The 27,411-nt window shown below is 31.3% G+C and overlaps 2 protein-coding genes across 6 annotated transcripts in view; one reads left to right on the top strand and one right to left on the bottom strand.

The window, feature by feature from the left end:
- crb (cell polarity complex component crumbs) overlaps window positions 1-18,437 on the bottom strand; it is a 36,187-nt gene extending 17,750 nt beyond the window's left edge. For 2 of the 3 annotated variants that reach the window (XM_029299949.2, XM_029299951.2), the window contains exons 1-3: window positions 18,390-18,437; window positions 16,840-17,200; window positions 7-377 (exon numbers count right to left, since the gene is read on the bottom strand). In XM_029299949.2, coding sequence (XP_029155782.2) covers window positions 7-377; window positions 16,840-16,864 — 396 coding nt within the window. In that variant the 5' untranslated portion in view covers window positions 16,865-17,200; window positions 18,390-18,437. Of the gene's footprint in view, window positions 1-6; window positions 378-16,839; window positions 17,201-17,622; window positions 17,648-18,389 lie in introns of those variants that run through there. The other variant, XM_029299950.2, reaches the window with a different exon arrangement.
- Window positions 18,438-18,655: 218 nt separating this feature from the next.
- On the top strand, window positions 18,656-27,193 carry LOC114928689 (uncharacterized). Of its 3 annotated transcripts, none has more exons than XM_085482776.1 (6): window positions 18,656-18,798; window positions 19,670-20,716; window positions 21,029-21,206; window positions 21,291-21,584; window positions 21,849-22,091; window positions 22,867-27,193. In XM_085482776.1, exons 2-6 carry the CDS (start codon window positions 19,671-19,673, stop codon window positions 24,448-24,450), a joined length of 3,345 nt encoding a protein of 1,114 aa, XP_085338902.1. In that variant the 5' UTR covers window positions 18,656-18,798; window position 19,670; the 3' UTR covers window positions 24,451-27,193. The 3 variants fall into 3 exon arrangements, with proteins under 3 accessions (XP_085338902.1, XP_085338900.1, XP_085338901.1); XM_085482774.1 differs by having other exon boundaries at window positions 22,864-27,193; XM_085482775.1 differs by lacking the exon at window positions 18,656-18,798 and adding an exon at window positions 18,807-18,880 and having other exon boundaries at window positions 22,864-27,193.
- Window positions 27,194-27,411: the final 218 nt, after the last annotated feature.

Raw genomic sequence — 27,411 nt, 5'->3', positions numbered from 1 at the left:
ATTTACTTGAGTATGTCCTGCGGCATTTAAAGTGAGATTGCCCAGTCTGAAGAAAAGATTGACGTTGTGCCAGATATTGTTGAGCAATCTGGCGTTCAGTCTAGCCCAATACCTTTGCTGATCGACTACAGCAACAAAGAGTAGTCCCTCGGGCGTCACCTCGAGACTGATGGAATCATCGTTGTACTTTTGCAGAAACAACCGACCGGGATCGCATGTGCGAAAGCTGAGACCACTGTGACGATGCACGGACACGAAAGAATTCAGCTTCAGGAACGCTGAGCCATTGAAATAGGCTTCGCGCGGATACTCTTCGTAGTTTCGACGTCTGAGATTCTGGGGAGCTCCCTGAACGATAGCCAACAAAATGGCTAGAACTGTAACAGAAACCAAAGATTCTTTTAGAAAACTATAAGTCATTTTCATACTTTTGGATTTTATGTCACACACTTCACTGTCTCATAAATTTTGAATCCTTTTTAATTTTGATATCATAGTTGTTGCAAAAATAAGTATTTTGTTTTGTAGGAATATTACATATAACAATTTTTTATATCAAAGTCTGCCTATTATCTCGATTATATTAGGGAAATTTACTATACGCATGGATTTTTGCTTCAATTTTCGCTGTCATTTCTGGTTGCAACATGTTACAAGTACTGACATGTGCATTGTTGATGAGAATATATACAATTTTTTTTGCTTTTACTGCAATAATCGCGATAATCGATAAACACGATATTTGTTTTGTGCTTGCAACATGCTGACACAGTTTTAGAATCTTCACAAATATATAATAAAAAATATTACATCTTGATTTAAAAAATGAATTTAAAACTAGAGAAAAAAGTAGTTTCCCTTTTGCTTATTATACTCTTCTTATTAATATTATATATGGTATTATATATAATAATATAATAACAATTTTAATCTTTATCAATATTATTATCTATTTTATTATATAATAAAGTTTTATTAAAATAATTCACAATAATGCAATATATAATTAATAATTTTTATATTTTTATATATAGTATAATCTATTTTTTTAATAAAAATAAATACTATAACTTGAGATAAATATAAATACAAAATGTACATAAGAAGTTATTATTTTAGGAAATTCTAAAAATTATTATTATATTTTTATAATGTTATTCTAAGAGAGGATATTTTCTTTTTTAATAATTAAAGACTGACATCACGAAAAATAAGTAGGTGAAAGAGTAATAATTGTGTAGATAAAAGAGAATGCACTTTCATCGGAACAATTCTTAAAGATGCAATTTTCGTCTGACGACGGAGGCCACTTTCGAAAAGAATATCTCTTGAAAGATTTATTCTTTGCTTATTATTGTTTGCAAAGAAATGCCATATATTTAGAACAAGATGTGTGACGAAATGTGTGATCAAAAGATATTTTTTGTCAAAGATACAAATCTTGCGACGATTGACAATAAGATCAAGCGAACAATTTATGAATCTCTTCTTCCGAAAAGTATAAACTTTGCTGAAAAATTGGAGTAAAATTAAATAAAATTAAATAAATAAAGAAATATAATTAGAATTACATAAAGAAACAAATTTTTTTAAATCTTGCACTTATATTTTTGAACAAAAAATTAGATTAAATAAAAATTGAAATAAACATTGAATAAAAAAATAAGAGAAAAAGCGAAAGAGAGAGGGAAGGGGGGGAAGAAAAGGAAAAAATTAAATAAAAAATTAACAAAGATTATTTCTATTAAGCTTGTAATTATATGCATATAATATGTTTAAGACTTTTTACAAATATTTTAAATCTCTGCCTATTCCAGAGAGAGACTTAAATGAAGCGATTTGTTACTTTCTCGTCCAATTAAAAAAGAAAAAAAATTGAAAAAAAAGAAAATAAAATTGAAAAAAAGATTTAATTGTATATACATATATACATAACATTTCTTTTTAATTTTAATTAGTTGATAAAGCTATTTATTTTAACTATTCTTTGAAATAAGTCGGCATTTGTGAACAAGACTTGCGAGAAAAATGCAGTTTCACATTGTGATACATGCCAAATTACATAACGCTTCTCTCTTGTGTGCCGTTATCTTCAAGGATAAATTAGGATATCATCCCAAACGCTTACGTTTACATTTACGTGAGAAAAGAATCGCTCATATATTCATTCATGCACACAATTTATGTACACATAAAACTTTAATCTCTGCTAACATTGGTTCTTGAAGATTTGTGTTCCTATAAATATAAATTTTACAACATTTCATTCTTAACTTCAACATCCTTGTGTACTTTTATATGTCTAAAATTAAAGTTTCATTAAATTTTACTAAAATTCGATAATTTCTTTATATTAAAATTTATGGACTTTTTCGTACAATTTTAGTTTATTCAAGTACATTCGGTTTCAAGGCTATTGAATGTTTTACGATTATACAGATTTTTGTTATTAAGATTCTATAAATATTCATCCTTGTTATTGTGAAAGAACACGTACAAAATAAAATTGTTTTAGTATAAATTTTTTGCACTACGAGAGCATTTTATGTCGTGTGCGTGTGAATTGAATTCATGCATTATTTATCGGTCATCATTTTCTTCCACTGTCAATACAATACATTTGGTCGCAAACACTAAAAAAATTATGATTAATTACAGATCCACAAGAATTCGGAAAACTATATATATATATAGAAAGAGATTTGGGATTTTTTTAAATTTGAAATCTGACAGTCCACAAGTAATGGAAAAAAAATCATAGAAGGTGTAATAAAGTCTTGAGATATATCGTCAAGTCTTGCTAATGTTTACGATTAAGATCAGAGTTAGTTTTATTTCTCGAGATTTTACAATATATTCCTCTACTCCTTTTTGCGCGATTACTCGAGTAGATCCTTAAGTTGATAAATTCTCAGTACTGTAGATTAAGAACGATATAAATAATTAATTTCACACAATCTTTGGTTTCATAAATTCTACCTCATTATTTGTGTAGAAAAATTGCACAATTGTAAATTTTAATTCAAGTATGATTACTCTAGCTGAACGTCATTAATAGACATACATATAAAAACATTTATATACAATTGCTCCATTCAACAGTTAGAAATAGACTGATTAATCCATTAGTGTCGCTATCCTGTTTTCGTTTAATGCAATCTAAAGTACATAAACGAGAAAAAGTAGTAAAAATAGAGTAATGATTTTTGTTGCGGGCCAGAGATCGCTGTGAGGAATCAAAAAATGTGCGGACCTCGATTCGACAAATCACGAATATACTGCGCATTCTATTCAAAGCAATTTCCCAAACTGCCGTTAGAAAGCATAATTTAATGTGTAATCCGTAAGAATACCGCAGGTGTACATTTACGGGACATCTGCGAGATATATATAATCACGAAAAAATATGCTCAGCATATTATGCTGTGTATTTCAAGTATAAAGATACATTAAGAAAAAATTATGCTTTATGCTTATAGCGGAAATGATGTAATTAAATTATCTGTTAATTTTCTTCTGATTCTTTTCTTCATCTTTATTTTAAAAAAAATTTCCATTTCGTGAAACAAGCAGCTTATAATTACACACGTCCTTTATATTAAAAAAACGTAACAAAGTGTAAAATATTATACTTATATTGCAACAAAATGTAAAAATTTTCAATTTCAATTCATGATTCAATATCACTTATATGATTGACAGTCGTTGGAAATAAAAATGAGAGAATTCACATATTATATAACATCATCTTCAAGTAATCTAAAATCTAAAATTAAAAAATATGATATATTATATAATTTTCACAGCAATGTACCTACATATATTTTCCGTACAATATTCTAAGTAATATGAAAATATGAAATAAATAATACAAAAATAAAATATTTTTGTTTTTTTCTAAAATTTAAAAAATGTGAGATTAATAATTCTTTTATACAAAAATGCGTAGATATAAGATACGTATATACATATATAAACGAAGTTTTTCACTAATTGTAAGAAGCAATATGCTCTCTTTGCACTCCTGTCATATACATATATTGTTTTTTCCTTCAATTAATGGAAAAATATTATTAACAATTTCTTTAAGAAAAAATTTATCAATATAATTAAACGGAAATGTCCAATCCAAACCGCGTTTATTCTTTACAAAATACAAAAATAAAATTCTCTTATATATGGATTCCTCTTCGCCGTTTGCAATAAATTGTTTATTTTACATGATTCATAAAATTTAGAATGTATTTCTATATGTAGAATTTATCTATACGGAATTCTCTATTTATTAGTTCCATATGTATCTCATATATTTTATTTTTTAAAACCTATGTACCAATTATAAATGACAAAATATATGCATGTGACTATATTATACATACATATACATATATATATATATATATATATATATAATAAATTAAAGAGAATCATCAAGTGATTTGCGTATCAAATGATCTACGCGACACTATTTGTGATACACACATAATAATTATAATAGCTGCAATACCTATTAATAATATACTATTCGAATTTCTATTCTGTTAATTCTGACTGTCAAGTTTCTAGTCTAATAGCGAGATCGCAAAAAACAAGACTGTTTGAAAAAGCGGTGTACAATGCAAAACAAAGAGAATTGTGCTCGCGAGGCTCGACGAAGGCGTGGCGATTGTGAGTTGTGAGTCAGTTGATTCATATAACTTGGCTCTCGTAGGTGAATAAGGTGAATATACCGACGAGTTCTGGAGAACGCTCTCAAACTTGCGCGAAGCGACTTAATATGACTGCTGCCATGTAGTACGGAGACGATAAACATCAGATTCCGTCACTACATTGAAAACGATACGAAAACCATTCGTTTGCTAAATGAAAAACAGATTAAATGTAGATTTTAATTTTGTGCGTATACGTGCAGGCACTGATGTACATATACAGGAAATTATATATATATATAAATAAATCTTTAAAGTAATTAATGTACATCATTATATGAAATATCAGAAATAAAATAAATAACACACATTTTTAAATTGTAATTATAATCATATAAATCTTTAAAATAATTAATAATTTTAATAAAAAATTTGTCCAGAAAATTAAAAAAAAATGTTTATAATTGCAAAATATTTTCACACAGAAATGGATATTGATTCTTATTGTTAGAAGAAAAAAAAGAAAAAAAAGAGAGAGAGAGAGAGAGAAAGAGAGAGAGAGAGTTCTACAACTAGAACAGATCGAATCGTTGCACGTGGCCGAGTTAGTTGCGACGCTTTCGGTTCACTGACACGTGGGAATTCAACGATCGTGTTATGCATTGCGTCGTCTATAAACGTGCAACGATCGCACGCGCACATCGTAATAAGAAGTTTCTTTGTTATTGAGGAATGTGATGAGACTGACATGAGTCGTCATGGCAAAACTATGTGATTCCAGAAAGAAAGAAAAATTTTTCTTCATTTTTCTTGCAACTCCTATTTTTATGTCATCAATTCTTCAAGTTATATTATTAATGTCTTTATGCGTGTATATTTAATTTTTTCTTTCATAAATTAGACAAGTTATCATTTTGTATTATATAGGCTATATATTTATGTGAAAATGATAAATTAATCAATTATATAAAGGTTTTATATTTAAATTACTTTAAATTTAATAATTATCAAAAATATTTTATGCAATTTGTACACATAAATTCTGTAAAATTACATTACATATATAAAACAATCTTTCTATGCACATTTAAAATATAGTAGGTTAATAAAAATTATAAATTGTATCTTACAAAGTTAAGAGGTGACAACGAGTCTTATTTTGCCATATGCAAAAATGAGAAAGTATCCGACGATCTAGTTCGCTATATAAAGGCTAATTTTCTCACCCTAATCAGTAGACACTTTTTCCATACTGTAAAAAGTCAGCTTGACTCGTGAGAAACGAGATGCATATGAAAAATATGACACATATGCATTTAGAATTATATACATGATAATATGCTTCGCGCTCTATGCAATTGACTAACAAGTCAGGATATGATAACTATATTAATAATTTCCTACATCTGCATTATTAGTAGCAGTCGACATTTTAAATTCATCTTATGCATATAATAGTTACATACATATGTTGTAATAGTTACATATACATATGTATGTTGTATATCGATATGCAAAATTCAAGTTTAAAAAAAGACGAAAAATATATATACACGCGGCATATATTAATACGTTTGATACTGCAAATAAGAAAATTTGAAGAAAAACGAGAAGAATGCATATTTTGCTTTCCAATTAAATGTTGTCTCGCTATTTTATATATAGCTGCGCGTTTATTTCTCGTGTTTTCAATTTGGACATTTCGTTCTAATGCGAAAGCAAGATACCGCGATGGAGAAGCGGCAGGATGCGGCTAGTTAGATCGGCTCGCAGAAAGTACCGCAACTTGGTACATAATGACGGATAACTGCACAACTGTATTGCATTCTCCTAACGACGGTAAATACGGTGTTCCGCCTTGAAAACGCCAACGCCTCCCTCTCGCTTTCCCACATGTTTTGCATACAGATACATTATGCATAATCGCATATATGACACGATTCTTCCTTTATCACCTTTTTATTATATATCATGTCTTTTTGTTTTCTCATCAAAGTATTATTCCATCATTATGCACATTTCATTTTGATAATATCGAATGATCGAGTTCTTCTTGATTTTACGTCGTCCTAGTCTCGAAATCCTCGATTGTGGATTCTCGTAGGCGAGTCTCGTGACCCGCATGTCTAACGCACAGAATATCGATCGTCTTTAAATCTCATTGTAATATCGTGTTCCACTTGACGACATCGTCGAGCGAGCCAGGCTCGAGGCTTTGTCGGGAAAAAATGCTCGATTTAATTATCCGAACACAATTATCGTACAAGTGCAATCTCCACAGCTCTAGCAAGTTCGGTAATTAGCTCGACGACATGAAACTCTCAAAAGCTGATGGGAGTAAATTAGATATGCAATATACAATATATGTATACCATATCGCTTCTCCCCTAAAGATCTGCGCATAATAGAACAAATTTAAATATTAGGAATATTATACAAATTCATATAGATATAAAGTGTGCTCCCACTTGTTTATTAATCTTTACTAGTCGTATCAGAATCTTGTCGATTTTATTATTTCCAAAATTCTTACTCTTAATATTTTCTCTATATGTGCGCATATGGCCTGAATCATATTTCTCTTGCTTTTTTTATCTTTATAACGAATAGAATTGAATAGTCTTCAAGTATCGTTTATACCTTGTACTTTATCATAATTGTTAAATGTCATTAAAAAAAAGAAAAAAAAACGTATTCTTCTGTAATTATTAAAACTTTGTACTAAAAATAATTTCACAATGATTAGAATTTTATCATATTAATTTTATGTTAGAAACATTACATATTTTGGAAAAATGAAATGAAGAAAATTTCAATTTGAATGATTTGACTTATTATTAGAAAGTCATCACACTTTTATGGCATCCTACATCTCTTGTTGCTTATAGCATATACATTTATACCTCGAGTCACAGCTCTTTTGTTATAGAGCTGTCGTAATAATGTACTGACTCGAGCTCGAGCTCGCAGATGGAAGCCATATTGATACATCAATGCTAGTCTCTCGCTTCACGCTCAGGTGCGTGCCTTGAACAACGATACGCATATGCACACGCATACAGTCGCATAGAAAGAGAAGATTACAACGTTCGTCGTTACCTGTCGGCCGGAAACGCCGAAATCGCCCTTAACCATTTTTCGTTTTAGCAATTTTAGCATCGTGGATAAAACAAGAGCCACCTGCACTTTGTGTTTAGCATTTTTAGTTTCGCAAAAAGATTTCCAAAGTAGAAATTTAGAAATAATAATACAATAAATAGAAATAATAAGTAGATAAGAGTTTGAAGTAATAATAATAAACTCATAAAGAGAAGGAAAGTGACTTTAATAAGCAGACGCTTTCAAGGTAACATGAAATTTTCGAAATCAGATTTATGCTTGATAAAAATGATTGGAAAATGTATAGAACAAAAATATAAAAAGAGACAAGTGTCTTTGATATTTATAAATGCAACGAAAAAAAGTTAATTTGAGTTTTTCGCCAATTGCGATAAATTAAGAGATTTCAAATTAATATTATGTATGATAAAGTCTATAATAAACGTTCGTCGCAACGTTCAAATTATAAACTATAGAAAATAATTGTAATTCATAATTATCTCTATGGTTTAATTTGTACATGAAAAAAACATTGACTACACATTCCATGAAAAATAGTATTCCTCTTTATACGTTAGTTACGCAAATCATTCGTGCGATTATTATGAGAATTATTTAATTTCCGTAAATTTCTTTATCTATACAGGATTACATCAAACGAGCACATTTTTTGGAGAGATAAGAGAAAGCAAACCTGATATAAGTATTAAATAAAATTAAATATATATAATTGTCTTGAATCCAAGATGAGAACAAGGACAAGATGGAATAAGAGAATATTTTCAGTGCAAATCGCTCTCATTTTACGTCAAAAGCTTTGACAAGAACATCTAGAATAAACAGAAGACAATTCTAGCATCGAAATCTTCTTTTCTTTCACATCCCGAGCTATCAGAATTTAGGATAAATTAGCATGTCAATGTATTCGTCATTATTTAATTATTCAAGTCGATGACAATTTTCGGAAAATCTAATTTTTACAGGAGATTTTTGGACAAAAATATAATCCTTGTTAATATTTGTCTATAATTGGAATTATTATATATGTTTGTTTTCTCTTTTACCAAATGTCGTTTATATATATATATATTTGAGATTAATTTTCTTCATTATTTTGCATCTAAGAAAAACTATATGTGTATATAAAAGATGTAAACTATATATAGTTGATTTTATGAACTTTTTACTTCGCTCTAGATTCTTTACGATCTTTTACATTTTTTGAATCTCTAATATATTTTATTATCGTCATCAATCATCTTTTATCGCATTTTAATCGCTTAAATATTTCACGTTGAATTAACTTTCTAATGAGACATTTCTCTCATGAATCTTCGTAATTGGATCAAAATATACTGAAACGCAATTTAATGAACTAGTGTGATTTCGCTTATCACGTACTGTCGCATTGGGAATTTATATACATGCATGTATATGGATATATACGTAACAAATGTACATATATATTATATGTATATATGTACAATCGCTGCGGCATTCCGTGGATAAGCAACATATTTTTCGCGCGTGTATAACGTATGCCTTGTATTCTCTTATTGGTATTGCGACATACATGGTGTATACGTGGCTAATTTTATAGATCAGGCAATCATTGATTACGATATACGAACACACATAATAAATTAATCTTAGGTCATTGTCGTTTATCTCTTTCTCTCTCTCTCTCTTTCTCTCGCTGAATACATTTCTTTTCTAATTTTGAATTGGTCTGTATATAAAAATGAAACAAGATGTGCAATATCAAAGCAGTTCGATTTTTCGATAAATTGATTTTATTATCGATGATGAAAATTTTAAATAAAACAGAAAAAAGTAGTGGCTCGTAATATTGATAGAATGGGTCATATACAGTGGCATCTCTGTTGAGATTATATATCAAATAACGAGAAATCTAATTTGATTTTCTCGTTAGAAACGCAATAATAACACAAGTAAAAATATTACGAACGATTTAGATAATAGAATATAATAATAATTTAATTCAAGAAATCTAAATTAAATTATTATGGGAAAAAGATATAATAATGGTTTACCAATAATCGTTAATTATATCCGTTTAACACTAAAAAGCTTTGTTCTTTTTTTACAAGATAAAATCGAAATAGTGTAGAATAGAAATTGTTATCATATATGAGACTAGTGTGTAAAGTAAATTTTGCAAATAGATAATTAAAAAACACTGTACGCTTTACATTATTATTATAAAATTTAATATATAATTGCAGCCTTAAATAATAAAAAAAATGTTTGGAACTTTTGCATAATAAATCAGTATAAATTTTTTCAACTATGTGTGTGTGTGTGTGTGTGTAAACACACATATATTATTTTTAAGTATAAGTAAAAAATATACGTAGAGAGATTAAATAAATATAAACAATTAAATCTTTCAAAATATCAACTGGAAAAAAAATAAATAGTATTTAATTTTTTTAACGACTTTTTCGATAAATTTTTGTATTTAGGAAAGAATATAAGGAAAACGAAAAGGAGAAGCAAGACTAGGTTTTATTCTGAAATATATCAATTCACCGAGAGAATTGTTAGTTATATAGAAATAGTCCAAAGTTAAATTATAGAATTCTTTGATTTTCATTATAATAAATCATTTCATTAATTAATAAAAATAATAAAGTGCGATGTACTTAATTACCGTTTGCTAAAAGTGTTATCTCAGTGCGTGTTAAACTTGTCGCTTTATTTGAGAAATTAAATACATGGAATTCGAGTTGCAAGTCGAAAAAGGTTCTGTTAATTGTCAAAATTAGACACTCGAGAGTGAATCCTCGGGACCTGTGAAATGTCTTTGGTGATGAAAAAATACTGGACTCCAGGAGTTCTGGCGCCACTCAAGGCAGCCATGTGCCCTCTTTTTACTTGCGACTATCATCTCGAGAATAGTTAAGAGACCTTTATTCTTTCCGAACTAACAATAAAATATTGTATTTCACAGCAAGATCAATCGCTTCTTTTCATTTCTAACTTTTAATTATTTTTCACCTATACTTTTATCTACTCTTTAATATTACACTTTCGTGGAGAAACAATAAGAAGTCATTTTTGTCAAAATAATTATAAAGAATTTACTTATTAATTTTCTTAATTATAAAATATCTTGAAAATATTAAGAGGAAATATATATATATATATATATATATTTAATCTAGGCAATCAGAATTGATTTGAAAAAATTGCGCACCCAAGTTTTGCAGCAATTATAAATAATTTTCCGGCGACTCATTCCGTGAAATAATGACGCGTTTTATTCGACTTTACTGACGAGTCGGAAGGGGCGTCGGAATTTATTTTTCACATTCGGATTTCGCGCGAGCGAGCGAAGCGTAATATTACGCAGCGCGAACCGGCTCTGTAATTTAACGCCGGTATCGTGCACACTCGTGCGGATGCAACTTTCGTTCGATTCGCTGCGTTTTCCAACGCGACCGCGCTTTCGCAATCGGTCGAATAGAAATACTCTCTTGTCTTTATAATTCAGCATTTAAATTGTTTCATACTTGTATCATATGCACATAACACCATATACATGTATGTATATACATATATATAGATGAGAAAGAAAGAAAGATTCTCTTATTTAATCAAATTCAAAAGTATTCATAACAAAACTCATTTATCAATAACATAAATTAAAACTACTACCACTATACAAAAAATAATGTATAACGTAAAAAAGACTTTGCAAATGTAACATGTACAAAAAATATTTGACATTTATACATATCGTTCGCTTTAAAAGCTTTCGAAACTCTTATTTCATGCCCGCTTAAAGATCCGTCCAAAATCACGATAAAAATGCAACTAATAATGTATAGAGCGAGGAGTATTACGCTTGTGGCAGAAACGAGCTTAATATGCTCGAAATATTTCACGGTCGTGGCAAATTATTCGCAGAATTATTCGGGACGACGCGACGCGACGCGACGAGGCGTCGCGTCAAGTACTCGGCATGCTCGATATAAATTGACAGGCGACACGTGGAACAATTGCGTCACACACGTCCGCCTCCACTCTCACGCGAGATGACGTTCCGGTAAATGCTTTTTCAGAGAGGAAATGACGTCTGTTTATGAAACTATCGATCTCTTCTAGTACGGCTATTGATATTGCGTATATATACGAGCGCGCAACAAAATCTGAAAATGTCTATATCTCGAATCCTCTTCTCTACTCTGAAATACTACAAAAAGATACAAAACACAGAGTAGTGTTTGAAAAATATATAAAAATATTATATTTTTCTTCTAGTTTAAAAATTCTCCGATTAATAAACGTTTCCTCATTACGTCAACATTTTCATAATCTACGTTTTTTATCATTAATTTTATATTATAATTTTAATAAATATATACGTCATCATCTTTATCTCTTCTTTTATTATATACGCATGTTATATATTATTCTTCTTTAAACGCGGTTTCTTCAAAAGGATGTATTAATAATATTTTGAGAGACAACATATTCACAATATTCTTAGAAAATTAGATGCATTTCATATATACTTAAAAATTAGTCATTAATTGAATGTATGTGATTTTCAGTATATTTTCTAAATTCTAAGAGTATGAGCTAAGTTGTACATGAACATTATTATACGATGCTTTTACGTTTTAATTTTATTGAAATAAACTATTGTCATTATTTTCAATTAAATCAATTTCAATTATTTATTGCTATTGATTCTTAATAAATCTAGGATTCTAAATTTATTTTAAACTCATGTTTTTATAACAAATATTTCGAGTTTTTAAAAAATTGAATTGACTTGTAACACGAATGGTATTCTCGTACTTTGGTATTCGTATTTCCATACGAAAAGAATAAACGATTTCTATGACACACAGAAATTTCTGAACGGCGATAAGCCACTCGTCTAAAGTGCCTTTCATCTTCTTTAGAGCGAACAAAAGATATTTTCCTGAGCCTTTACCTTGGAAAAATGAAACGATGCCTGTGGCAAGAATCCAGCGAATATATGAAGATTCAGTCACGAATCACGGACAAAGAATTTCCAAAAAGTCGCATTTCTCTTTCTTTACAACTCGACACATTCGTGACATTTTAAAATTTAATAACCAACTTTTTCAATTTTTTTTTTTAATTATTGCGGTTATACAGGATGTTATAAAAGTACCGGAACAGCAAAATAACTCGAAAAATATGAGTCCTAGAAAAAATGCTTAGTACTGGGTTTTATCTAACGTTCAGATAGCCAGGAAAAAATCAGATAACAACCCAGTACTTAACATTTTTTCTAAGACTCATATTTTTCGAGTTATTCTGCTGTTCCGGTACTTTTATAACACCCTGTATATAAGTATACTATAAATTGTATTTTTTTCCCCCTTCGCTAATGATTTAATATCATATCTATCTCTCTCATCTATTCCTTCTTCTTAAATAATAATTGTTATTACAGTAAATTTGGTAGCGTACAGTAGCGGATAAAAAACTCGAAAATTTAATGACTATTTTTGTAAATTCTCGTATAGAGAGAGAGAGAGAGAGAGAGAGAGAGCTCTATATGTATAATATTTAGAGAGAGCTCTATATGTATAATATTTAGCAAAATATTTGTTCTCCCGCGATTGTCCGAAGACGATAGGTCATCATAGTGGCTCTCGGGTCGGTCACTGATCTACACCGGTGATCCCCGAGAGGTAAAAGTTTATACCGTTACGAAAGAGCGCCGTCTCTCTCTCGTGTACGTTCACACGCGGTCAATGCGCGACCGGAAAGATGCGCATAAGAGCGGAAGCTCGCTCACAGCTACGTGTTCAGACGAGAAAAATCGTCTCGGTTGTAACATGTGACGATCGCATATATTTACAAAAGTTATTATACAGAGAGAAAGAAGTATTCTCTCTTTTTCTGAATAAAAATTCCGACTTGAGAAAAAACCCGTGCTGCATGTATTGTTGGCAGTATGGGAAAGTCGCCGGATGTTTCGAGCGACAACATAGAATGTGAATATCTGAATATCTTTTTCTTTCAGAAATGCATTCCAAAAATTTGAAAATAGAATACAATTCTATTAAGTTCCACAGAAACTCTTAAAAATTTTTGAAAAGAATTCATACTTGTATAAAAATATAAATTAATAATTATGATATATATATATATATATATATATATATTTTACATATATATCATAAATTCTTAATATATATTTTTATACAAAAAAGACTGTAGATATAATTTAAAATTTTTATCATTAAATGACGTGAAGGGCAAAGAAATAAAATAGTATAATTAAATTATATGCACAGAGAAAATTTTCTCTTAAAATTTATTCTGAAAATCATGGTAATCGTGGAACAATATAGTATTGGAAGAATTTTATGAGTTTTTCTGATTTATATTTACCACGATAAAAAATATTATTATTTACTACAATAAGATATAAAACTATGTACATAGTAAAATTAATCGAGGATATTTTATATCTTATTGTGGTAGATATTTTTTATTGTAAATATTAATCAGAGAAACTCTTATAAAATTTTTCCAATACCATATTGTTTCACTACCATATTATCCATTACCATGATTTTCAGGATAAATTTGTAAGAGAAAATTTTCTCAATGTGAAACCGATTATATGTATATATATATAATAAAGATTTTAGAAAAATAAAATAAAATTTCATATAAAAAAATATAAAAGAGAGAAAAACTCGGACATGAATAAATCCGTGATACAAAAATAAATCTTCGCTTTTTCATTAGTTAAAAAAAAAACAAGATTTTTCATGACTGCGTCGTGCTTTCAAGAATTCAATGTCATAATCGCTGATTATTTTAATTACTCAGTTTCTTCCGTTTTTGGAACTGATTCCAAATGTCAGTGATAAAATAGTCAAAGTTTGTGTTTGTGTGTGTAACAATAATCATAATAAGAATCGAAGCCAAATAACAATCATTAATAACAATCCTGCGATGGATTTGTAAAAAATGGAGCATTAAAGGCGTTGAAAACAAAAATGGCAAAAGTAAATATTATATCTCTATATTCATTAACTATTTTTTAAAAAGAGTTAAATATCGTGAAATATACAAACAAATTTATTTGAAAAGAAAATTAATAAATTTGTTTGAAAAAATTTTAACTTAAGAAAGACACAGACAGTATTTTAAGAATGATACTATTGTACACAATTATTTATTATCCTTACATTCCTGTACCTTTATTTTAAAAAATTGAAATTTTTTCAAACAACTTTTTTTATTTTTTCAAATAAATTTCGTAATATATTTCGCGATATTTAATTTTTCAAATTTGTCTCTAATTTTGTCACTAAATGTGCGCACGCACGCGCACACACACACGCACGCACACACACACACACACACACACACACACACACACACACACACACACACACACACACACACACACACACACACACACACACACACACAAATGATGGCTTAACATTACCATCGCTTTTTAAAAAATACAAGTTAATGAATAGAAATGTAATATATATATGGATATTCACTTTTCTGATTTTTATTTTCAACGTCTTTAAACGCTCCATTTTTTTGTAAATCCGTTGCAAAATTTATTGCACCAAATAATATCGATTAATAACATCGTATCATATGCAATTAAAATTGTTCATTTTTACAATCATTTGTTTATGATTGCATTAAAAGAAAACGCCCAACTGTGCGTTATCGTATTTTATCGTGTATATTATTCCCTACTACTTGAAAAATTTTAATTGAGAATAGCCTTGTATGTTATAAACAATTAAATAAATTTTAAATAATTGGAAATGTAAATAAAAAGGGAAAGTCTTGAAAATACCATACACGTTGAAAATGATATATATTTAACAAAATTAAATATTATATGTATAATTAAGTAGAAGTTAATGTATAAAATAATAATGTATAATCAATGTGTAATAAAATTCTATCTCAACGCGCTAAGGAAAAGTTTTCTTCGTTAAAGCATCTGGTATCGAACTCACTCGCGGGAGATTTCAATAGATTCAGCATGCTCCGTCTCGTTATCGTGTTGCGGAACATATTGTGTGGAGAACCAAGCAATATCTAAATCTAATAAAAAAACTCGCATAATGACAAAATTGAGAAAATCTGTCGATATAATTTGTAATATTCGAGAATATCTACAAAAGTTTTTAGTTTGAAGCATACATATAGAAATTTGTAATAATTTTTAATTTTTAACTCTCCTAATTGTTTCTAAATTTTATCTAATTTTTCTTCCAATTATCTTTTTTGTTGAATTCTAATTTAAGCAGAGATTTTATTTCTGTTTGACTTTCCCTTAGTGAAAAATAAAGGCTTTAAAAAATATTATTTTCCTAGATTTTTCCACGACATTTTGGAATTTATGTGTCGGCTCTATCAAAAAGAGCTTCTTTATTGACTATATAGGGTCGGAATGCCAAACTCTTTTGGAGAATGCGCTCCCTTCATAACAATGTCAGGTAAAAGTAAGGTGCATGTTTTGTTGTAGGGTGAATTCGTTCCTTCACCTGTCACAATCGTCCCTCGCTCGAATTACTATATGGTTACATAATCTTCAATTCTGATATTTTTAACTTGCAATTTGTTTTATTGTTAAAATGTTGATAAAAATTTATAATTTTTTATAATATGATTCATCATGGGACAAAAATATTTCCACATATATGAATATATGAATCAAATTAATCACAAAGGTTGCTCGAATTTCGTATTTATATACATTCAAAATTTATCATATGAATCAAAACTCTGTGCCAGATCATTATATATAGATTTCTATTCAAATTATAATTATCGTTTTCGATTGAGAATGAAGGAATCGGGATCCACAGTCTAAAAACTTTAGTCATATGGATCAAAATATATATAATAAGTGTGGGTTTGCGTGTATGTGAGTGTGTGTGTGTGTAAATGAATGAAAATAATTGGAAATATTTGAAAATATAACTGGCGTCTAGACGCTTTCAGAGTCCGCGTTGTCTGTGGCTTTTGTCAGCGACGCTTATACAGCGATGGCGACCGCGATGACTCGGAGGGGAACCTGACTCACCTGCTACGACGTGTCGCGACCGCATTTTCCGGCTCCAGATCTCTCTCGACTCCTTTTCGTCGTACTTGTTATCTTTTCACGCATTCAGCATTCTAAATTCTTCTGTATTTTCTCGCTCACTTTGTATTGCACTAAAAAATGTCGTTTCCCGCTTCAGGTTTTCTCTTCTGGTCACCACTCTCACCTTTACACCCTCGCGCCTACCACCAACTTCGACCGACGACGAACGCCCGCCGAACGAGACTGCGAGGTCTGCGAGCCGCATCGCCGCCGCCGTCCACCGTCACGACAGTGGCGGAGAACGCTGCCATCTCGCTCGCTCTACCTGGCTCTCCCTCTCCTTTTGCTCGCATGTTCGCAACTGGAAAATATATTACTGTGTAAGTTCGTATGTATAATCACGGTTACCTGCTCCTCTTGCGCCTCTTAAATTGTTAGGTATATATATAATATATACGAACAAAATATACAATCAGCCGAAATTGTAATCTTATATATCAATATCTTATCGAAGCTTTTGAAAAGTTTGGAGATTAAAAGAGAAAAATAATTTTGAGATATTTAAATTGAATACCATCGAAAAATAATTTTAAATATATTTAAAAACTGAAATATATATATTTTATAAATGTAAAAATTTCGCAATACAAAAAGTATAATAGATAAGGAAAACATTTGATCAAATAGAAAAATAGTAAACAAATAAATAAATAAATATTATAAAATCTAAACTATATTTTTGTACCTTTAAAGGTTAAAAACTATAATATATGTATAGCATACCGAGATTGCTTAAATTTTGATTGTTTGAGCAGGAACGAGCAACGGAATTAAAAGATGTTAATAGTTTTAATTATTTTACGTTACAAGGAATAACTTTTTTCACCAAAATTAATCTGTGAAATCTACAAAAAAGAAGAGACAAACTTTTACCGTAACAATGGCGTCATATAATACTGCAACTTTTAATATAACCAAATTTTACGTGATGTATGGAACGGCATTACACTGCCCTCTATCGAGATAATTGTTTTTTAAAAATTAATTTACCGATAAATGGTATTTGTTCTCGTCGGATATATATTTTACACTACGAGGACGATACAAGCAATTATCACGCAATTAGATTAATTACTTTAGCCTTTTCCTATTTTTGAACAAAACTACTCACATCTGTACTTTATCAGTTTGAATATTTTGTACGGTTACGCTGCTTATATATGTATATAATAATTCTTCGGAAAGTTTGTATGCATGAGTATATATATATATGTATTCGTAATGATTGTGTTGCCATAGATTTGAATTTCCTATAATAAATTATTACGCAAATTCAAGGCAAACAAAATCTTTATAATATATAATAGATGTGTACATATAATATTTCGTAATAAAAAATTTGTGAAGAAACATGATCTCAGTTCATGAGAGACAGTTAATTGTGTAACAATAAATGTCTATACCTTAAAAGTTCGCTCGTATTGCGCACGTTTAACGTGCCTACTCAAACCTATAAAATTCTTTATAAAGTATTATTAAAAGCTACGTACACATATATTCCGGCGAACGTTCGGAATCCCGCGCGAGATGACAAATATGATATGCGACGACTGCAACGACGCGAATAGAAGCGAATATAGAAGCGAATCGATTCGCACGAATCGTATGACGCGCATCGCGCATGTCCACGTTGACTAATTCGCATTTTTTTCGCGCCAAATGTGATATCCAATAGATACATTCTAGTGATTCTCCCTAGTAATATTTTGTGAATCTGCAGCTCGCATCTATGTATTTTGTATGTCTATGTCGAAGCAGCCGCTAGCTTGACTGCCACGAAAATGTCAGCTCGTTCAAGCTCGATGGTGATTCACGCTCGGTTTATAACATTTGTGTAAATTAGCTTCTCGTCTCGTGTTACTGGGACGATCGATCGCGTTTCGCTCGACTTGCGAGCAGGTGAGTGAGAGTGGACGCATGCCGACATTGAGCAGCTCGTATTGTTTCGGATCCACTGATTTTAACTTTCAACAACGAGCAGGTTAAATGCACACTATTGTCGCGAGAGCCTGTCGTCGTCCTCTCCTTGCGATATTAATGTCGAATATTAAACATGTCGCGAATTAACATCTGTGTGCTTTTGACAGTCGAGAACGATTTGACAAGCGTTCAATCAAATTCCGCTTTCGTTGCATCTGTCAAGTACACTTTCTAAAGTATGACTCATCTTGCTGCTAATGAAGGTGTAAAAAATACTGGAATGCCATTCTAGAGAATATCTATCTAATTTATCAACAGTAAGAATTTGCGATAATTTTTAGATGATTTTGTAATGGAACCTGATAAGAATCCGATATAGTTTACAGTTTCATTAGTTTATAATTAATGTGTGTTAGAGAGAGGGAGAGAGGAGAGAGAAAGAGGGGGGAAAGAGAATGTACGTGTAAATCAAATTAAAGATATATTAATAATAATTTAAGATATAAATGTTTGAAATTAAGATAAACATTTATACACTTTTAAATAGGCTACTCTATGTAAATGTAATTCTATTAAACATATATAAACGTAAATTACATTAGGAGAAACAATATATTGAAAAATATAATGAAGGATTATATTTTATATGTAGTTTACGTATAATTGAAAAGTCATATAAACTAATAATTAAATGTTGAATATTACTTATTTTTACAAGACGACAGGTTCTATTACACTGAAGTTATAATGAAAACTAAGGTTTCTATTATTCGATATTTAATGTGATATTTAAAGATATGAAATAATAGTTTGTCATGTGAAAGAGAAGAATAATTTGTGCGCATTACAGAATGATGGAGGAACCACTGAATCAAGACGCTTCGCCGTCCAGCGGTGGCAATTTCTCGGCAAGTGGTAGCGGTGATCTGAATTCGTCTACCATAGCGAGCTTGGACGAAAGAATATTGGATATCACGTCGCGACACACTTTAAACGTTCTCAGAACACCACCCACCAAAAAGGCCAAGAGAGTCCGATTCTTTCGCAACGGAGATAAGTATTACACGGGCGTGGTAATGGCAGTGACGCCAGAAAGATATCGCAGCTTTGACAGTCTCGCGTCTGACCTGACACGTGCCTTGGTGTCGAGTGTAACTCTACCGAACGGTGTTCGTTCGATCTATACCATGGACGGTCGTAAGGTGCAGAGCGTCGGTGACTTGGAGGATGGTAAATGCTATGTGGTATCCGGTCAAGGTGAGATCTTCAAGAAGGTCGAGTATTCGGCGTCCAAGGTCCGGCGGGGGAGCTCTTTGTCCGGACTACCGCAATCACCTGCGGCTAGCAGCAGCGCCGGTGGTACCGGCAGGCAGATCAGCGCCATTCCGCTGTGCGTGAAAGCGCGCATCGTGACGCTGATCCGCCACGGTACTAAGCCGCGCAAAGTGATCAGACTGTTGCTGAACAAGCGTAATGCGCCGAGTCTCGAACACGCGATGGAGGCGATCACAGAAGCGGTGAAACTTGACTCCGGAGCGGTAAGGAAGGTGTACACGTTGTCGGGTCAGCAAGTGACTTCGCTCGAGCAATTCTTCGAGAACGACGACATCTTCGTGGCGTATGGACCAGAAAAGTCTATACAAGAAGACTTTGAGCTAGACTTCGAGGAGAGCAAATGCGTGCAGAGTTTTCGACGATGTCCGTGGAATTCTAAGCGACAGAGCGGCCCGATGCCACGTATGCCCAGAAAGTCCGGCAAGAAGATGCTCACCACCCCACAAGTCAGAACTCCCAGTCCGTCGTCTCTGATACTGCCTCAACCGCTGAGGTTACACTACACTGTGGGCCATGTTATTGGAGATGGAAATTTTGCTGTCGTCAGGCATTGTATTCACAAGTGAGTATAAATACACTTTATACAAATTTTCAAATTTTTTATTCAAACTCAAAAAGATGCGTGTAATTATTATTTTATGAATAATAATTAAATGTGTAGAATGTAAAACATGATTTAATAAGGATTAGTGACATAAAGGCGGAACAGAGAGGAATATCATAATTATATAATTGATATAAAATATAATTTAGTTAAAATATATTATCTTAAATCTTTTTATTACTTTATTGTTAATCAGATATATTTTTTTAACTTTTCTGCTTCAGTTAAGAAATTATATATATATATGCAAAACATGATATATATTTATAGAACTACTGGTGCTGAATATGCTATGAAAATTGTGGATAAATACAAGTGTCAGGGGAAAGAGACGATGCTAGCAAGCGAGGTGGCGATCCTGAGGCAAGTCTGCCATCCCAACATAATCAGTTTAATTGCCGAGCAAGAGACTGCTGATCAGCTGTTTTTAGTCATGGAACTCGTCAAGGTGCATCATCGAAATTGAAAGAAACTTAATAAAACATTTACATTTAATTTAATTTAATTTTTAAGTTAATTAATTGTTTTTTAGGGAGGAGATTTATTCGACGCAATCGCAGCTGCGACGAAATTTTCTGAATCAGAGGCAAGTGTGATGATCGGTCATCTGACTTCCGCTTTGGCTTATTTGCATTCGCATCATATTGTACATCGCGATGTTAAGCCGGAAAATCTCTTGGTTGAAATGGATGGTAGTCACGTTAGATGTTTGAAACTAGGTGACTTTGGACTCGCGCAAGCAGTGCGAGAACCTTTATACACAGTTTGTGGCACACCCACTTATGTGGCACCGGAAATTCTCGCCGAAACCGGATATGGTTTAAAGGTACATTTATTTATTCTAATTTTAACTAATCAAGAGAGAATGAAGAATTATTAACTTGCTTTTTAAATTAATTCAATTCAACACAATTCGCATTCTTATTTTATATACATACATATGTATATATGTAAGAAATATTTACATGAAACAATTTCAAAAGAAATAAATGTATATTTTTGATCACGCAATCTAATATTATTTAGTGTATAATAGATTATATATTTTTTTTCTTTTGAAAACATTTTGTAATATAAATCTTGCTTTCAGATTGATGTGTGGGCGGCTGGAGTGATTCTTTATATTCTCCTGTGTGGCTTTCCACCTTTCGTATCGGTAGATAATGAACAGGAGGAATTGTTTGAACGTATTTTGAGCGGCCAGTACGAATTTACGTCACCGTATTGGGACACGGTGTCGGATTCAGCGAAACAATTAATTTCAAATATGCTGCAAGCACAGCCAGAACTTCGCTTCAGTGCCGAGGATGTGTTGGATCATCCGTGGCTCGCGGTAACTGTCACTAGTATACAATATTATTATCGTATCTTACGAGTTGGAAAAATCAATTTGGCCTGTACCTATGCATGGCTTAAAATCCTTTTCTCATTCTCTTGCAATAACCGAAAATAAGATTAATATCGAATAATTTTTACCTGTATATAAAAAACACGCTATCGCATTTAGTATTTTAAGCACGATTTCTTTAACTCCCCGTTGTGTCACGCTACATGAAAAGATGAGATACACACAGCACATCTGATTACATATATCATGAATAGTATTATCTTTAATATTTTTTAAAATAATTTTAAAATAAAAATATACACAAATTTCTATTTTTAATTAAATAATAATACTTTATTATACAATATAGTAACATATCATCTATATGTCAATTTTTTAATTAAATCCTCGTTTGGAAAATTTAGTTATTTTGAAAGTGATGAATGATTTTACTATACAAAGATGATATATTACTTATGATTACTATACAAAGATAATATTATACTTATGACATGATCTATAAATGTGTGTATATACACACGCATAGTCACACACACACACACACCTTTTTTTTTTTTTTTTTTTTTTAGAACAGAAAAATGTTATATCTCTCTTTTTTCTTTTTTAAATTTGTTGTGAGCGAAAATCTATTCGTCGCAATTTCCCTCGCACTTCCCGCAGCTTCATCTTATTTACAAGTCTAAGAAAGCTTCCGTAGTGGTTTGTTGTATCTGTAGCAGTGCTTTTTCTTTTCTTTTGCCCCGCCTCTGTATATCAGCAGAGCTTTCTAGGAGGCGAGCAGACCGCAGCAGCAACAACCACCGACACATCGACGGAGCAATACCGGAATCAGCAGTGTAAGCCGATAAGATTGGCTACCTTTGAGTTCGACTTCAAGAAGCAGCGCAGTCAACGACAGGAAAACGAGCACGTCAAAACAAGAGTTGAGTGGAAGAACAGAGTGTCGGATCATCGCGACAGACTAGAGCTTATCGCCAACCAGAGAAAGCAAGATAAACAAGATTGTGACGAGATCGATTTCGCTAATGGCAATCACAACGAAAATGAGCCAGTGTTTCTTAGTTTTGACTGTCTGAAAAATATCCACAGTTTAAGTCAATCGATGCACGATTTGATAGATAATTTGAACGACAACAGAAGGTCGCGATGTCGTCTCAAGTCGCAAAGCGCTACTTCATCGCTCAACAGCATTCCGGAAAATTTAAAGACGTATAATTATCGCAGCAGTTCATCGACTCATTGCGATGAAGTCAACGTAAAGACTCCCATTAACCATCGAGGCAAAGAAGAAAAAAATAAAGACTCATCGAAGGAAGCAAAGCACCTAGACTTGAATTGCGAGACACCCAAGTCGAATAAATTTGCTGTCGCGAATCGGCAAAATAAATGCAATCGAAAAAACTTGTACGATATAACTCGCGACGATAATGAGAGCAGATTCAACAATGATGATTTCCGCAACAGTAACGCGACCGTGTCAACATCGAACGACAGCTTAACCGGTGACAGTTCGACCGGCAACGATATCGAGACTTCCGACAGTTTCGTAAACATTCAATTTGCGCGTTTGACACACGGACAAAAATCAAGCTCGACGCAAAGCATGGAGTCGACTGACAGCTTCGAAAATGTGAGCTTCCAATACGTGCGCCCAAATAATTGTATTGTAAATCGTTACTTGAAAATTTCTTCGAAACTCACAGTTAATCAGGATCAGAATAAGTCGACCACGAAGATACTACAGACCCAAATGCAAAATTCAACTGCGCTGACTACATTGAGGTCGCCTAAGCTAAACATTCAGCCTGACGAAAAGGGCTGCAATAGTTTAAGTATTCAAGAAACAGAGAAACACGTGAAGAACGAAGCGGTAAAACTGCGACATGAAAGATATATTAATAGAAAAAACCCGATAGATTCCAGAAATGTTAGAAGCAAAAGGTATAGCTGTTACTCATCGTGCACGACAAAAAGATCGCCCGAAGAGGTGCGCGACAAAGTTTCGACGCGAAAGTTTAGCTCGACGGATGAATTGCGCGATGAAGTGAGGCAGAAGCCGACGACGCGGACCAAGCGGTTTAGCTTATTTTACACTCCACAGCCATCGAGAAAGACGTACGAGGGCGAGGCAAAAACTGGGAGGATCGCGTGCAAGTCGTCGGTGAGTCGCGCCCAGAAGTCTGAGAATAAGAGGAGGGATGGAGAAGAAGCGGAGAAGGAGAGATTAGATAAGAGTCGAAGATCGGTGATTGACGCTTCGACGGTCGCCAGCAGAAGCAAATCCAACAGGCAGAATGTTCACGTGAGACCGAGTGCTTTAGTGAATACAAACAGGACAAAGTGATGACGAGTGATGGTGAAGGATTCAGGTGATTCGTACCGAAAATATGCGAACGTTTAATCGCTGATGCGTGACAGAATCCAAAGTTCAATACAAGCGCTTTAAAAATGAAGCACTAATTGCAACGGCAATGTTGGTTAAAGAAATTGAAACTGTTAAACTGGCCAATACTCTCCGGCGCAAGGCGACCGGAAAGGCAAGTCTCATCTAAATCGATAATTATCTTTCTAATATGTATATGCGCGTTAAAAAGTTTTGCATTATTTTCAATTCGATTGAATTGCTGAAAATCCTGAAATTATGGAACAATAGCTAATATTAATAATCTTTATTTAATCCTTTAAAATATTAGATAAATATCAACAATGTCTAAAAAAAATATAATTATATTTTTATTGACGTGTAAAAAAGGATCTTTAAGATTCATAGATAATATATGCAATATGGAATAATTTGAGTTGATGCAAAACGTTTCAAATGCACATATATTTTCATAGAATTCCATAGAAATGTTGCTGTTGAAAACTGAATAGCTAAAAGAGACCAAAGACAGATATACTTATAATGGCAAAGTGCGAGATTTTTAATAACAAATAATTAGACCAGACTAGATATACTACACGCAAAAATTACACTTATCAGTGTTAACTTTCGGGATTAATCTGGAGTTGCTAACAATTATTCCCGGTTGCAATACGTCCCTTTTTAGAAATATCCTTAATTATAGAATATAAGAATAAAAATATAATATAATTAATATTAATTTTAATGCTAATTATAATGTTCGTACAATTAGTCTTAAATTATCCGGGATTGGAAGGTGATTGTAATAAAATATTATTAAAATAGTAATGGGTCTGGATAGTGAGAGTAACGATGATGATAGAGATTGAAACGGGCGAGCTTCGAATTAAGAACAAAACATGCCAAATGCATTTAAGTAGATTATTTTGTATCGGATATTTGCATACGTCTAGCTGTAAGTAAAACGCATATGAATAGAATATTCTATCAACCCTCCCGCTTTTGTGACGCGAAAGAAATTTTAAGAGACTCTTTTCGTGTAAAAATTAATTTTATGACAGTCTCTAGTGTGATTGTTTATATTACTGATTGCATATTTCGTTTTAAATTAAATTCATCTTGAGTAGGAATGCGAGTTTAGACTAAAAGATATATCGAATAATCTCTTGATAGGTAAAATATAAGATCGAAAAAGTTAAGAAAAGATGCTAAGGATTTTTAAAAAATTTAGAAATGCTAAAGTTTTCAACTTTAAAAGAGACGCGATTGGTATTAATAATAACGCAAGAATTTTCACAATGAAAGACAAAGGGCGATGAATTAGGTGATTTTGAAATACTGTGTAAATGTAATGCATATTAAACTGGAAATACTGCGCAAATGTAATGCATATTAAACTTGTGCTTAAGAAAGAGTGAAAAGAGAATTATTTTTGTAAAAAAGAACAGCGAAATTATATTCTACTAATAAAATGACACTAAATAAATTGATAAACAAGTGTATGCATTGCAAGAAAGGAAGGGAAGAAAGATACTATTATTCAAATTATTTTTATAGATGTTATACATAAAGTGAAGATAAAAATTAACAGAGTCATTTTTATTAAGTTAGTGGAAAACATACTTTAGTTAATTTGAAATTAAGTTTACTAAATTAACGAAACGTATATGTTTTTTAATAAAATAATTAAGAATTTTATGCTTATAACATATCGATTTCATAAGTTATTGCACACAAATTATTTTTACATTTTTATATTTTGTATAACTCATGAAACATATTAATATATTCTAATTTTAAATTTAAATAGTTACAAGTGCATATATTTTAAAATTAAATTATATTAAAATCAAACAAGATACAAAATAAAATTTTTGGAATTTTTGGAAATTTAAAAAAAATAATTCTAATAAAAAGGTAAAAAAGATTTTTTAGCAATATTAAAAAGTAAATTCTTGGAATAAAGATTCTATAAAATTTCTCTAAATAAAGATTTTGGCAAAATCTTTCTTGACTCAATTTAATTTTAATTAAGAAAATCAGGTATTATTGTAACATCGCGCCCTTTGTCACTCAATTGTTAATCTATGGTTTTACTTTGCTGCAGTGATTCTCCGATTACAATTTTTGTAACGCGCTCGTGTGATATTTGTGTCTCGATAAATTGTGTATATAATTGTGTTGACATGTATAAGACTTGGTTACTCGTAAAATAATAGAAATAATGTCGTTACTGTGATTTGTTTGCTCGTCATTTGTTTACTCGCGGAATTCCGTCTTCTAGAATCTAGAATTTATATTTGCAAATTTCTTCATAATTGATAATAAGTATTTTTTTGTTTTTTTGTTCATATTTCATTGTTTTGTCCTTAATATCGTAATGAGCACATTGTGCACAATTTACGGTAGTTTTAAACGTGATTCACGCCAAATATGAAGATGCATACATATTGTGACTCTAGCTATTTATATTTTATTATTATTATTACATATATATTAATAAATATAAATATGGTATTCGCACAAAAGTCTCGTATTAATATCACATGACTCTTTGTGAATCAGTGTACTATCTTTACTTTACAGGAACACAAATTAAGAAAAAAAATACAACACCTTATGTTAGGAGGATTGCAATATTAATTTTGGGTTTCTTTTTTTAAAATACGCACTCTGTATAAATATGATGAATAAAATTTTGATAACTACATTTTTCATGAAATATGTTTCAGTATATGAGACTGCCGATTAATTTTAATTATCCAATTAATCGGAATTTAGCGAAATATACATATTTAATACTTTTTTGCGAAATATATATATATATATATATTATTTTTATGTGAACATTATACTTTCTCTTTAATATGTTTAAAATTTCAGTTGGCATTAAAATGTTCAATAGAATTAAATTTTTGAATTATATGAAACTTTAATTTG

The sequence above is a fragment of the Nylanderia fulva genome, unplaced genomic scaffold (assembly GCF_048542155.1).
Source record: "Nylanderia fulva isolate GAGA-0341 unplaced genomic scaffold, ASM4854215v1 Scaffold22, whole genome shotgun sequence".
Classification (NCBI taxonomy): Eukaryota; Metazoa; Arthropoda; class Insecta; order Hymenoptera; family Formicidae; genus Nylanderia; species Nylanderia fulva.
The sequence above is the reverse complement of the archived record's forward strand: the minus strand, read 5'-3'. Positions and strand labels throughout refer to the sequence as shown.

Excerpts from the sequence above, each read along its gene's own strand:
- LOC114928689 (XM_085482774.1), top strand. The coding sequence starts at position 19,671 with ATGATGGAGGAACCACTGAATCAAGACGCTTCGCCGTCCAGCGGTGGC. Across the intron at positions 20,717-21,028 it reads GTCAGGCATTGTATTCACAA|AACTACTGGTGCTGAATATG; the intron begins GTGAGTATAAAT and ends ATATATTTATAG. Across the intron at positions 21,207-21,290 it reads TAGTCATGGAACTCGTCAAG|GGAGGAGATTTATTCGACGC; the intron begins GTGCATCATCGA and ends ATTGTTTTTTAG.